This window comes from Pteronotus mesoamericanus, unplaced genomic scaffold (genome assembly GCF_021234165.1).
Source record: "Pteronotus mesoamericanus isolate MK-2021 breed Mesoamerican mustached bat unplaced genomic scaffold, CSHL_Meso_final contig_228, whole genome shotgun sequence".
In the NCBI taxonomy this organism is placed as follows: Eukaryota; Metazoa; Chordata; class Mammalia; order Chiroptera; family Mormoopidae; genus Pteronotus; species Pteronotus mesoamericanus.
The window spans coordinates 236934-249093 of NW_026555095.1; the positions used below are offsets into that span (position 1 = coordinate 236934).

Sequence of the window (12160 nt, forward strand, 5' to 3'; positions counted from 1 at the left end):
TTCTCAGTTATTAGCCTGTTTTTGAAGCCTCTAACCACAAAATCATACCTGTTGGTTCTCTGAGCTTTTTGAAATTCATTTTGCTAAAGTCTTTGTTCAGAGTTAGCCAGAGCTGGTAATCCTCTTTTCTTAACTATTAGTTATTTTTACCCCAGAATTCCTATTACCTTCTCTATCACCAACCAGTTCTTTCTAGTTGAACACATTAAACCCAGAATAATTTCTCGCATTGTTTCCACTGATTCTGCAAAGTGAAATGTTAAATTAAGTCAGTGTATCAAATCTCTCTTTTCTAAAATGCCAGTTACCATGTTGTCTTCCACTCCCCAACTACTCTTTTTCTATGCGCTTTTACTGTGTGCCTCTGGAAAGCTGAATTCATATCCTGTTTAGTTGTAGAATCTGCAGTGTATGCATGCCCTCAGGTGTTCTTCCTAACCCTGTCCTTTTTGTTTCCTATCTTAAGTATATGTGGAATTTCATAAAAATATATAGCTTTAAAAAGACAGATTTTTCCTCTATTAATTACATAATATATAGCTATTTTGGTGGGGGGGGATCCTTTCATATTCGCACTTCCATAGATAAAGGTAACATTTTATATTTTAGTCTATATGTGAATGGGCTTATGCTCTTTGGGGTGTGGGGGTACATGACTATATAGGATTCAACTGGTATTCTAAACCTGTATCATAATTTATTTAACTAATCCCTTATTCTTGGACATTTGGGTGTGTCCTGGTTTTTGGAAGTAGAATTGCTGAGCCAAAAAGTATGAAGAATTTGATACATAATGTCAGACTTCCTTCCGGAAATCTTGTACCAGTCTACACTGCTCGCTGGCAGTACACATTTTTTTCAGTTTTTCTATTACTTTAACCAGCTGAGAGTGGGGTTAGAGGTAGAGGGTAACATATGCTTATTGTTAGCTGTTACCAACTTGGTAGCCAAAGAACATGGTTGTCTTCTTTAAGGTACAATACTTTACCTATTTTCTCCTATTTGCTTCCATCCACATGTGCTAGTTTGACCAATTCACTGACAACAGTGAGGTGGTACCCATCCCATGTTAGGGTTTCACATTCACTTGGTGAGTTAATATATATACAGTGGGGCAAAAGTAGGTTTACAGTTTTGAGTGCATGAAACACAGAGTTTATTCTTATACTACTATTTATTAATTATTCTTTTCCATATGAACAACTGTAAACCTACTTTTGCCCCACCCTATATAGACACCTAAAATCAAGCCAACTTAGACATTATTTCACCAGCGCAGTGCTAATATCACTTCTAGGAAATTGTTTATTTTTATGCAAAATGTGTTTTCTCCTATTAAGACAAAAATACTACCCTGGGGTTTTTTCCCTCATCTCCAAAAATAATGTAAAATCTTTTTAAGTTGATGAGTGTCCTATCAGACCTTTTGGGCACTCTTCAAGTGTTCCCTGGTTTCTTGCTTAAAGTCACAAGCTTATATTCATATGCCTTTTCTTATTCTTTATTTCTAAATTGGTGTTTTTTTAACTTAAAAAATAAAAATGTTTCCTGTGCCCTCATGGCCTCCAGTTTCCTATCCAGAGCAACTAAGACCTCTCAGCTACAGGCAGATCAAGGATGAACAGTCTTGTTGAAAAGCCCTCCAGATTTGCTGATGGGTTGGTTGGCTCACTGGTGTCTGAATTTCAGTCCTAGTATTGAAGGGACTAAAGCCACCTTGGTGTCTTATGCCACCGCAAGAGGGACTTGGTCAGTGGTGCTGTCATGGGCTTTTGAGCATACACCCTGACATTCATGTTCTTTGACATATATGTAAGAGTTGGTTATCGATTGCTACATATCAAAAGATGCTAGGATTTAGCAGTTTAAAACAAGAATAAACACAGTTTCTGTGAGTCAGAAATTCAGAAGCAGCCTAGCTGGGTGGTTCTTGGTCCGGATCTCTTCTGGGGTTGTAGTTAAAAGTCAGCCAGGGCTGCAGAAACATCTGAAGGCTTGCCTGGGGCTGGAAGAGGTACTTGCAGGATGACTTGTTTATGTGGTTGGTGAATCTGTGCTAGCTGTTGGCAGGAGGCGTCAGTCCTTCACCACGTGCACCTCTCCACAGTGCTACTTGAGTGTCTCACATTATGGCTGCTGGTTTCTCCTAGACCAAGCAATCCAAGGAGGAGGACAAGGTGGAAGCCACAGTGTATTTTATGTCCTAACCTTGGAAGTTATATATCATTTTTTCTGTAATCTATTGACAGGCCAATGTTATTCACTAGATGAGGGGACTACAGTAGGGCATAGAAACCAAGAGTCATGACTCATTGGGGCCATCTTGGAAGGTGGCTATCACTGTGTGTAAGGATGATGTTGTGCTTTCCTCCCTTAAAGCTAATTATTCTTTTCTCCACTCCCCCTCAGGGCCATCCTCGGTTTGTTTGTACGTACTGTAGCAGCATCAGAAGGATGGTGATTATCATTGGTTTCTGGGAAGCTAGGAAGTCTATAGAATTATCAGCTCTATAGTTCTTTCCAAAACACCTGCATCTCTATATACCCCATACAGACTCTGAAAATTAGAAAATGAAATAAGTATACCTTTAATTCTTAACAAAAATTCACTGATCTGCTTAATGTAGTAACCCTTTTAGATAACGAAAATAGGCCTCTAGAATTCACAGTGGATTATGTAGGGGTTAGGTTTGAATGAAATTAAGTTATTTTCTCCCTTTGGTAGGAAATCTTTGCTGCTGCTTCCAACTACCCCTAAAAGTCACCATTCTCTTCCTCTGCTCCCTTTGTGCTCAGCTCTCCCACTTGTTAACCTGCAATGTTAGGCATATTGTTTAATTTATTTTTGCTTCCATTTTGCCATTTGCAAAATGGAGACAGTAAATACCTTTTTCTTGGGGTCATTGTGTGGGCTTAATGACATGCCTCTGGTGTGTCTCTGATATGTCTGTCACATTGGTAATAAGCACTCAGGTAATAACTGCTGCCACTCGTATTTATTATGGTGGTGATGGTGGTTATTGAAGTCACACTCAACTATTTTTTGATGTCTTTTACCTTTCCATTTAGTAAACAATTACTATAAGCCAGATATTATGCTAATAAGCACTTCACAGGCCTTACTTAATAAATAGATAGTATTATCACCATTTTACAGATGAAGAAATTGAGAGGTACAGAGGTTAAGTAACTTGTTCCAAAAGCAGGCAGCTATTAAGTCGTATAGCTAGATCCCATACTCAATAAATGTTTGTGGAATTGGATTAGGTTTAAGAAAGATTGTCACTGAATATCAGATGAGCATCTCTCAAGACTAAAACAAGAAGCTATACACTCAGTCTCTGGTGATTCATAGTTGGATTGGATGTTTTGTAATCAAGAGCCCATTCTGTAAACTGTAATGCCAGGTGATACCACTTTTACCAGGGAAGGGCATCCAGGAGAAGCAGAACAAGCTTTGTTGCTTTTAAAGAGTTACTGTTTAATTGCTTGAGAAGAAAAGTTACAGAAATTTCCATAAATATCCAAATCAAGTGACAGTTTATCAGAATTTTAAATTAATGAGCATAATTATTAGAGGAGGTCCATATTAATTCAATTATGTAAAATAAGTTTACAGAATTGACAGTGGGAACAAAAGCAGCTTGTACCAAGAATTACTTACGAAATGTAGTTTTGTTCAGTCAGTAAGCCAAGTGATCTGTTGGAACTTCTCACATTTGCAGTTTGTAGAGTTTCACATCTTTGTTTTGTTTTGCTTTTCTCCTCCTTATACTCTGGAAAAAAAGAAGAGTCTGTTCTTTTCAGCAAAGACATGTATATTTTATTTGAAGTGGAGGTCATTGCATTAGGCAAAGGTTTTTTGTTTGTTTTTTGTTTTTTGATGAATGAATACAGTGCTGTGACTTTGGGTATCAAGGATATTTGTAACCAAAATAATTTAGGTGTTAAAATTTTACTCATCAACTGATTCGGAAATGATTCAGAGAAAAAAATTGAGATCATTAAATTACATTTCTGAGGAGTGTGAGTGTGTTTTCAAGTATTATTGTTCAGACAGTGAATTCATTTTTGGTAAATGCCCACTTAAAAGGCTTGTGCTTATTATTCTATTCATACAAGTAGTCTTTGAATCTATCCAAGGAGGGTGGGACTAGTTTGGGGAATGTCATAAGCTCACAGGTAGTAGCCAGTGAAAGGGCATTTGCCATTTAGTAGCTAAATGGGATTTTGGGAAAGAGCAAATTAACATACTGAGCTAGATGACAGAGTAGCTAAGTCTTAGTGGGTGTTGGCTGATAGAGCTGATTGATGGCTACCATGGCCAGAGCTGCTAACAGTGCTGCTATATGTGCTGATATCATGAGCAAGCAGGATAGATTCCTGATGATTAATCAGTCTCTTAACTCCTGGGGAAAATCAGAACATGACAGTTTTATCTGTCACGTTCACAAACTGAAAATGGAAGAGAAAAGCTACCGTAAGCTTGGATTTGTGAGGACTGTTATCAATCCTGAAATAACTGGCCTTTTAGGCTTTCTCTGGACTGTTGTTTAATGCAACCTATGCCTAAATTATGAAAATGAATGTTTTTCTTGAGCAAGTCTTACAGGAACCTCTGGCCTGGGAAGGAATTGATGTTCAGTTATTACTGATGCACAGAATTTATGTGATCATGGAGAGTAAAACTCCTAAACAAAGCATATCCAAAAAAAGACCAGGGGTCATGAATGAAGCATTCATTAGATATAGATACTTACTTTTAGAAAAAAGGCTGTTTAGCTGCCTTTGGAGAATAGGTTCTATGTCATATACTCTCTCATGTCACCTGTTTGTGTGTTGTACCAATGAGATAATATGAATCCATGCCATGGGGAGGAAGCTAATGCATGGACCCAGATGCTATAATGTCTGCACTCATTTGCACTGAAAACAGAATGAGAAGCAGCTATAGCTGCTGTGAAGAAAATTAAGCAAATTAAGCATAACCATTCAAATTAAGAGAGTAAACATTTCTTCCCCAAAGTCTGATTTAAATGTACATGAGGAAAGATTGTTTTGAGGGTGGGAAAACACTGAAATTATAAACTCAACAGCTAAAAAGGACCAAATGTGGCATTCAGCCATGACATTGTTTACGCTGTTCATTATAGGATATAAGAGAACTACAGTCTCTAGAGAGAGAAAAATTTTGAATCTCTCTTTTTTGGTGTCACCAGCCTTGATGGCCAAGGGTAGTGTGACTTCTAGGGAGATGGCTCTTGGATGTCCCTCCCAGCCAAGCCACCTCTCTTGCTGCTCAGGGCTTTGCATGAAGCATTGGAAAGAAAATTTGCCACACAGGATGTTCCCAGTCATCTGTGAGATGACAGGAATGCAGCTTAATAAGTCAGTGAAATGGCAGTCTCTTGCCTACCAGAGATGGAGAGCCAATCTGGACACAAATGCTGACTTAAATATTCATGGATGTTGCGAAATAATATTGGGCCTTTAAAAGAGGGAAGAGGGGTTAAAGTTATAAAGTTTTACATATTTCCAAAGCAGTAGGCAAAGTAAGCTCAGTGCCAAGACACTGACCATGTTTTGACCATAAGATGCCTTATTGAATAGAGTAAGTGAATTGGTGCTACAGTGGCTGTTCCTTTTTTTGCTGATAGTGTGTCTTCCATTCTCTGAATAACGAAGATGGCCTGTACTTAGAAAGCAAACAGTTGGGTTTGATTTACACATAGCACTTCTGCCTGTGACCATATTATATTCATTGCCTCCACCCAGTTTACCCACTTAGACGGATGGCATGGTGCAGAACTTTTAGTGAGTTTTCCGAGCTGTGTATTTTGAAGTGAGCTAGACTCCAACTGTATATTCATATACACTGCTAATCCCACCTGGAACAAGAGCTTTGACAGAAATGGTCCCTAGCTACCTAAGTCTGTAACTTACTCAAAGGCAATATCGTTCTGTACCAGGACCATGCCAACGCATGGACATAGCTCCAGGCAGAAAGAAATTCAGATTTCATAGTATTGGCCATATTTAAAACACCATTTCAGATACTGCTTGGAAGAAGACCCCACAGCTTATAGTCTGAGGCAGTGTGCTTTTCTCTTTGGGGTCTTACAGCATTGCTCATGCTCTCTCGGGACTTTTGATTTGCAGATGCTAATGCTGGAGACCGTGTACAGACCAATAACGCCGCTTCTGCATCAGCTTCCAACTCCACCTGAACAGTCCCGAGCAGCCAGCAGCACAGGAAAAACCACCAGTTACTTGAGTGTCACTCAGCAACACTGGTCACGTTTGGAAAGAAAATTAAAAAGAGGAAAAAAACCTGTTCATTTTAGTGTTCAATTTTTTTTTATTATTGTTGTTCTTATTTAACCTTGTAAAATATCTATAAATACAAATCAATTTCATTGTATTCTCACTTTGAGGGAGATCCAGGGGATGGGAGGGGTCGTGGGGAGGGGAAAGCAGGGCACTAGAACACACAGTCTCTCTCCCACCACAATCTTTTTATCAAAAGTCTGCTGTTGTATAATTTAAAACAGGTCTCCTGCTTCATGCCCCTTCCACAAAAGAAGAAAACTTTGTTCTGTGCTGAAGTTTTTTTAAACTTTGTTTTCTTTTAAAGTCAAGTATAAGACTTTGGTATAGTGCACAGCTTGAAATTGGTTGGGAGCTTAGCAGGTGTAACTCAGTGGGGACTTAAATGTCACTTGTAAAATTAATTCATATCCTGGGGTGTTTGAAGACTTGCCTTCGGCATGTTGGTGGCAGGTGTGGCAGACAAAAAATAAGGAAATGTGTATTGTTTGTTACCCAGGGAGGTCAGTAAAGTTAGAAACTATAAGGGGAAGATTCCTAATTGATTTGTTAATGTTAACGCTCTTAATCAATGCTAGTGGTGGAGAGATTTACATAGGAAATGTCAGAGGAGGAGCATGCCTGCTCCACATGTGGATCTTTCTTTGCCTGGCCAAAGGTTCTCTGCAAATCTTAGTATGGATTTAAACTAGTGACCCAGGGAAAGACTGGGAAGACTGAAAAGGGTGTTGAACCGGCCACTCTGGCTGTAGAGGTCAAAAGCCAATGAACTAGGAAGAAGGGGACTAACCAGGGATGATCCCACCACTGTGAATGAACTAGTCCAGATTTTTTTTCTAAAGTTGATTCCCTTGGAGAGATACACTTGAGAAGACATAGTTAAATAATGTGAACTGTAACAGTCTACTGGTTTGTTTTTCATATTTTTAAATTACAGATGGAGCTTGCAGAAATTGCCACATTCTAGACATAGCTCTAATATTAAATCCAAATCTAGAACCTGTATTTAATTTCAGCCTTTTTTAACCTTATACTTTTTAAATTTTATTTATTGATGCATGTCAGATAGGCCATTATGATTTCAGCTTGGTAGGAATATTAAAAACTACACACCAAAATGATATAAACAAAAGTCATTTGTACCTGCTGAATTTATAGGAAAGTGGATTATATAAACGTGTATATGTGTGTTATATACTTAGATTCAATACTGCCTTTTTTGTTTTGTTTTTACTTTGTCCACAGTATCAAAATTGACTGCTTGAAGAGTGCGAAGAGTGTTTCCCCCCATACCCAGTTGAGAGTTTTTGTTTCTGTTTTGTGTATCAGTGAACGGTGTAAGAATCAGTCTCTTGTTTTTGAAGAAAAAGCAATATTCCTTGGAAAGCAAGGAGGATTGAAGGATTATGTTTGCAGTGAAGAATTAGATTTTCACAACTAGTTCGTTTTATCCTTTTAAGGTTGACATCTATGTGGGCCTTACATACTCTAAAATGAACCTTAGTCGCCTTGGTGCTTATGGGCCATTACTTGACCTATGAATCTTTAAGGCACAATCAGTTGTACTTTACATTTAAAGATCACTTGAGTGACGGCTGCCTTTCCCTCCAACCCGCTCCTTTCCTGCACACTTTCCAAGGTTAGCTGAAAACTGTAGGGCTACAGAGCTGAGCCCTAGATTGTGTGTAACCTACCTTCACCCTTCTCATTTCCACCTTAGATCACGTTAGGGATCTCGCCCTCCAGGTGATTTGGAAGTAGAGTCTCTTGACAGCCCTCATGCAGGTCCCCACACATTGTACTGCTTCTCACCCAAGTGTATGTGACTCTCCAAGAGTCCTACTGCCTGCTGAAGTGAACCAATACCCAGAAAGGCAATTGTGAGCCATCTTAGTTTTCACTCACTGTGTAGCTGAGCTCTTAGGCCACAAAGGGGGTTTCTCAAACCTCTGTTTATATCAGAGTTCATGAGAAAGAAAACACAGTCAAACCAAATCAAACAGATTGAATTTTACTTTTCATAATGAGCCTTTGAGAGCTAATTAAGATTTGAAAGACGTCTTAAAGTATACAGCAACATGATTCCTAAAAAAATGGCTTTGATAGACCATTTTCAGAAAGGATTCATAAAGAAGATGAAGAGCAGCAGACATAGGACAGAAATGGACCTGCTTTCAGACCAAACTGCCCCGCTAAACATCCAGGCACAGACACCAATCTGGATTTGGTATACTTGCTGGATTCCATAAATATCTGTGTTTGTTTTACAAAATACTCTCCTCCCCACTCCCGATAAATGGGGTGAGAAAAGAAGAGAGAAAAGTGAGATCCTTTTCTCATTATGTATGTGAGGGCTGAGGTGCATGATTTTTTTCTTTCTCAAGGATCATGGCGGGATCACAGAACTCTTTTATACAAGTGAGATTCAGGTCTCTGAATATCTTTTTTGTAAATACTAATAATAATAATAAAAGCTCCTCACCAAATTCAAGCTTGTACATTATATTTTCTTTCAATGTTTTTAAATTTAAGTTTTATTGTTTTGTATGTAAATATGTGGACCCAGGAACTGTTATTAATGAGCAAAAAGTTACTGTTCAGGGCAGTGATTCTGTTTAATAATCAGACAAAAATGTAGACGAGCTTTTTAAAGCCATATAGTTTTAACTCTGTACAGTAGGTACCGGCCTGTATTATTGTAACAATAACTCTAGCAATGTATAGTGTATCTATATAGTTTGGAGTGCCTTCGCTTCCATGTGTTTGGGTTTTTGTTTTGTTTTTTTCATTTTTAAAATTTTAATTGGTTTCTCTATCCATGTCTCCCTGTCCCACCCTTTTTCCCTTTGAAATAATAGCTCACTCACAACACAGTGTCTGTGCCTCTTCACAGTGAAGTTCAGTGACACCATGTTCAGGAGTGGAAACAAGAAACCATGTTCGTAATTGCATGTCACTCAAGCCCTGCCTTTGTTTTGGTTCTGAATGCCCGTTTCCTCCTCAGCAACAGAGTGACCGGTTTCATTTCATACTGGGGCCATCCAGGGCCTTAATGTAGTGCCAGGGAGCCCTGGAGCTGGAGGATTTCAGTAAGTTAGATTTTGCTCGTCTCTTTCCCAAACCCTAACCGTGGGTCTTAAAAAACAGCAGGCATCCATGCTCACTCTCCCCTCATCTCCTTCCCTCAAAAATGAGAGACACAGAATTGGCTTTTATAAATCAAAGTTTCTTCATAGTGTCAGGTTTTGATAACCAGTTGTCTGAAATGCTATATAGTGTGATACCAGCAGTTAGTGCATGGAATGCTGCCGTGCCAGGAGAGGACTGTTGTTTTAGCAAGGGAACTCTTAGCCTATTTCCGCCCTCCTACCACCTCCACCCCTTTCAGTGAAATGTCATTTTAATTTATTTTTTCAAAAATCAGTTTCTTGCTGTGTACCCATTATGAAGTCCGTTTTGAAAGAAAAAAAAATTGTTTTGCCTCCAAGTATTCCATATAAGATGTCTTGAGTAGAAGAAAAAAACTTTACCAAACCAAAGGTTCCTATTTTTGAAACATCATGTGTTCATTCCAGCAAGGCGGAAGACTGCACCTTCTTTCCAGTGACGTCATTTTTTAAAGTCCTCTTATTAATTTTTAGATATTTTTGGTTTGTGTTTTAGCAAAGCCTGCCTAACCAGTCATCTTGTCTGCACCAATGCAAAGGTTTCTGAGAGGACTATTATATTCTCTATCCCTGTGGATATAAAGACACTGGCATTTTATTTTGTTTTCCCTTTCCCTTTTTAGGGATTTAACTTTGGAATCTTCCAAAGGAAGTTTGGCTGATGCCAGATCCCCAGGAGTTTGGGGGATTTTTCTTTGTTTTAAACCAAAATTGTACCTGATTCTTATTGTACTTGATAGTGATCATCTAATCACAGAGCAGAACACTTTCTCACCTATGTAGAAAAGGAAATTAAGCATGCTTTACAATAGAATCCGTCTTTTCTGATAGAAACCTGAGCCACTGAAAATAAGAGAGACAACTAGAAGCAGAGTCGAGTCCCAGACTAAGGTCTACATTTGAGAGGCTTTGGAAGTAATCCCTGGGGTTGGATTATTTTCACAAGGGTTATGATGTTTTGTTCAAGTTTGTTGCTCCGTTTTGCATCTCTGCAATAAAAGCAAAATGACAACCAGTACATGAGGGGTTAGCTTGACAAAGTAGACTTCCTTGTGTTAATTTTTAAGTTTTTTTTCTTACTATATCTGTCTACAGGCAGATTCAGATAGATGTATGAAATGTGCTTGCCTGTAAAATTTGCATTTATAAATGTGTTGCCGATGGATCACTTGGGCCTGTACACATACCAATTAGCGTGACCACTCCCATCTTAAAAACAAACCTAAAAAAAACAAAATTTATTATATATACATATATATATATATATAAAGGACTGTGGGTTGTATACAAACTATTGCAAACACTTGTGCAAATCTGTCTTGATATAAAGGAAAAGCAAAATCTGTATAACATTATTACTACTTGAATGCCTCTGTGACTGATTTTTTTTTTCATTTTAAATATAAACTTTTTTGTGAAAAGTATGCTCAATGTTTTTTTTTCCCCCCTTTCCCCATTCCCTTGTAAATACATTTCGTTCTATGTGACTTGGTTTGGAAATAGTTAACTGGTACTGTAATTTGCATTAAATAAAAAGTAGGTTAGCCTGGAAATGAAATTAAAATTCACAAGTGTGTGGTCTTTATTTCAGTACCCAGCTCTCTTCACCCTGCTTATTTTGCCACTGCAATATGTAGTCACGTCACCATCTCCTTTCCTCCAATTAGAGACACATGGATCTTTGTTATTAAAAATCAAGATATGAACATTAGTTCTCGTTCTTTCAAATGATGTTATTCCATTGTGTAGCCCCGAGAGGTGCAGCTTCCATCTTGGAAACCTTTGCATTTGATGTAGAGGAAGTTTGCAGACACTGCTTTGAAAAGAAAGAACACAACCCTGAAAGGGACAAATTTTAAAAACATGTATAAGCTGCTGTCTTTGATTACTGTGTTCATGGTTTGGTGTGGCTGTGTTTTCTTTTAAGTTTCATGCCATTATTAATGGTCTTGGGGAGTATCTGTAAAATAAACGAACACCACAAACAGTGGGGCTGTACCTCCCAGGTAACCAACACATGTTGTGTTTGAGTCTGATCATTTCTAATACTGGATGATGTTATGTAAACATGTAATGTCTCTTTAGTGCAAAAAGAAACATTTTTCCCTTAGGGCTGGCTCATTGTCAGGCCTAATCTAAAGGCTAGATATAAAGTCATGTGACTGCTGCTTCAATAAAAAGTTTATATTGGATAAAGTCTGATCCTCTTTATTTCTCTGTGAAGTTGGCTAATATTTGTATAATAGTTAAAGATGACAGTTTCAGGGAATGAAGGAGAAGGAGGGTTAAGATGTCGCTTGTGGGATGGGCTGGCCTCCTGATGGCATTGAAGTACATTTGTTGGGAATTCTCTAATACCTTGTTTCCTGCCCTGTATGAATGGGGAGAGAGGAAGATAACTCTTTTAACTTAAAATCCTGGAAGGGTGCCTTTCCAGTCCTCTGGGATCACATTTCGGGGGGACAGTTACAGTGGATACCATTTTAGGTGTTCTAAAAGGGTAGTTACTGAGGAAAGGGAGCTGTCAGGATGCAGAATCCCTTCAAGGAGAAGCTGGTGAGGAAGTAAACAGAAGTGAGGGTGTGGTCACCCAGTCCTCAGGTGTAGGAATAGTTCACTTACCCAGGAGCACCTTCACATTTAGGAGAGCTGTGGGTATGTTACAG

The 12160-nt window shown here is 38.5% G+C and overlaps 1 protein-coding gene across 4 annotated transcripts in view; it reads left to right on the top strand.

Annotated features, from left to right (window-relative positions):
• Positions 1 to 9899, top strand: part of GSK3B (glycogen synthase kinase 3 beta) — a 202529-nt gene extending 192630 nt beyond the window's left edge. For all 4 annotated transcript variants that reach the window (XM_054572302.1, XM_054572303.1, XM_054572304.1 and 1 more), the window contains one exon: positions 6160 to 9899. In XM_054572302.1, coding sequence (XP_054428277.1) covers positions 6160 to 6227 — 68 coding nt within the window. In that variant the 3' untranslated portion in view covers positions 6228 to 9899. The remainder of the gene's footprint in view (positions 1 to 6159) is intronic.
• Positions 9900 to 12160: the final 2261 nt, after the last annotated feature.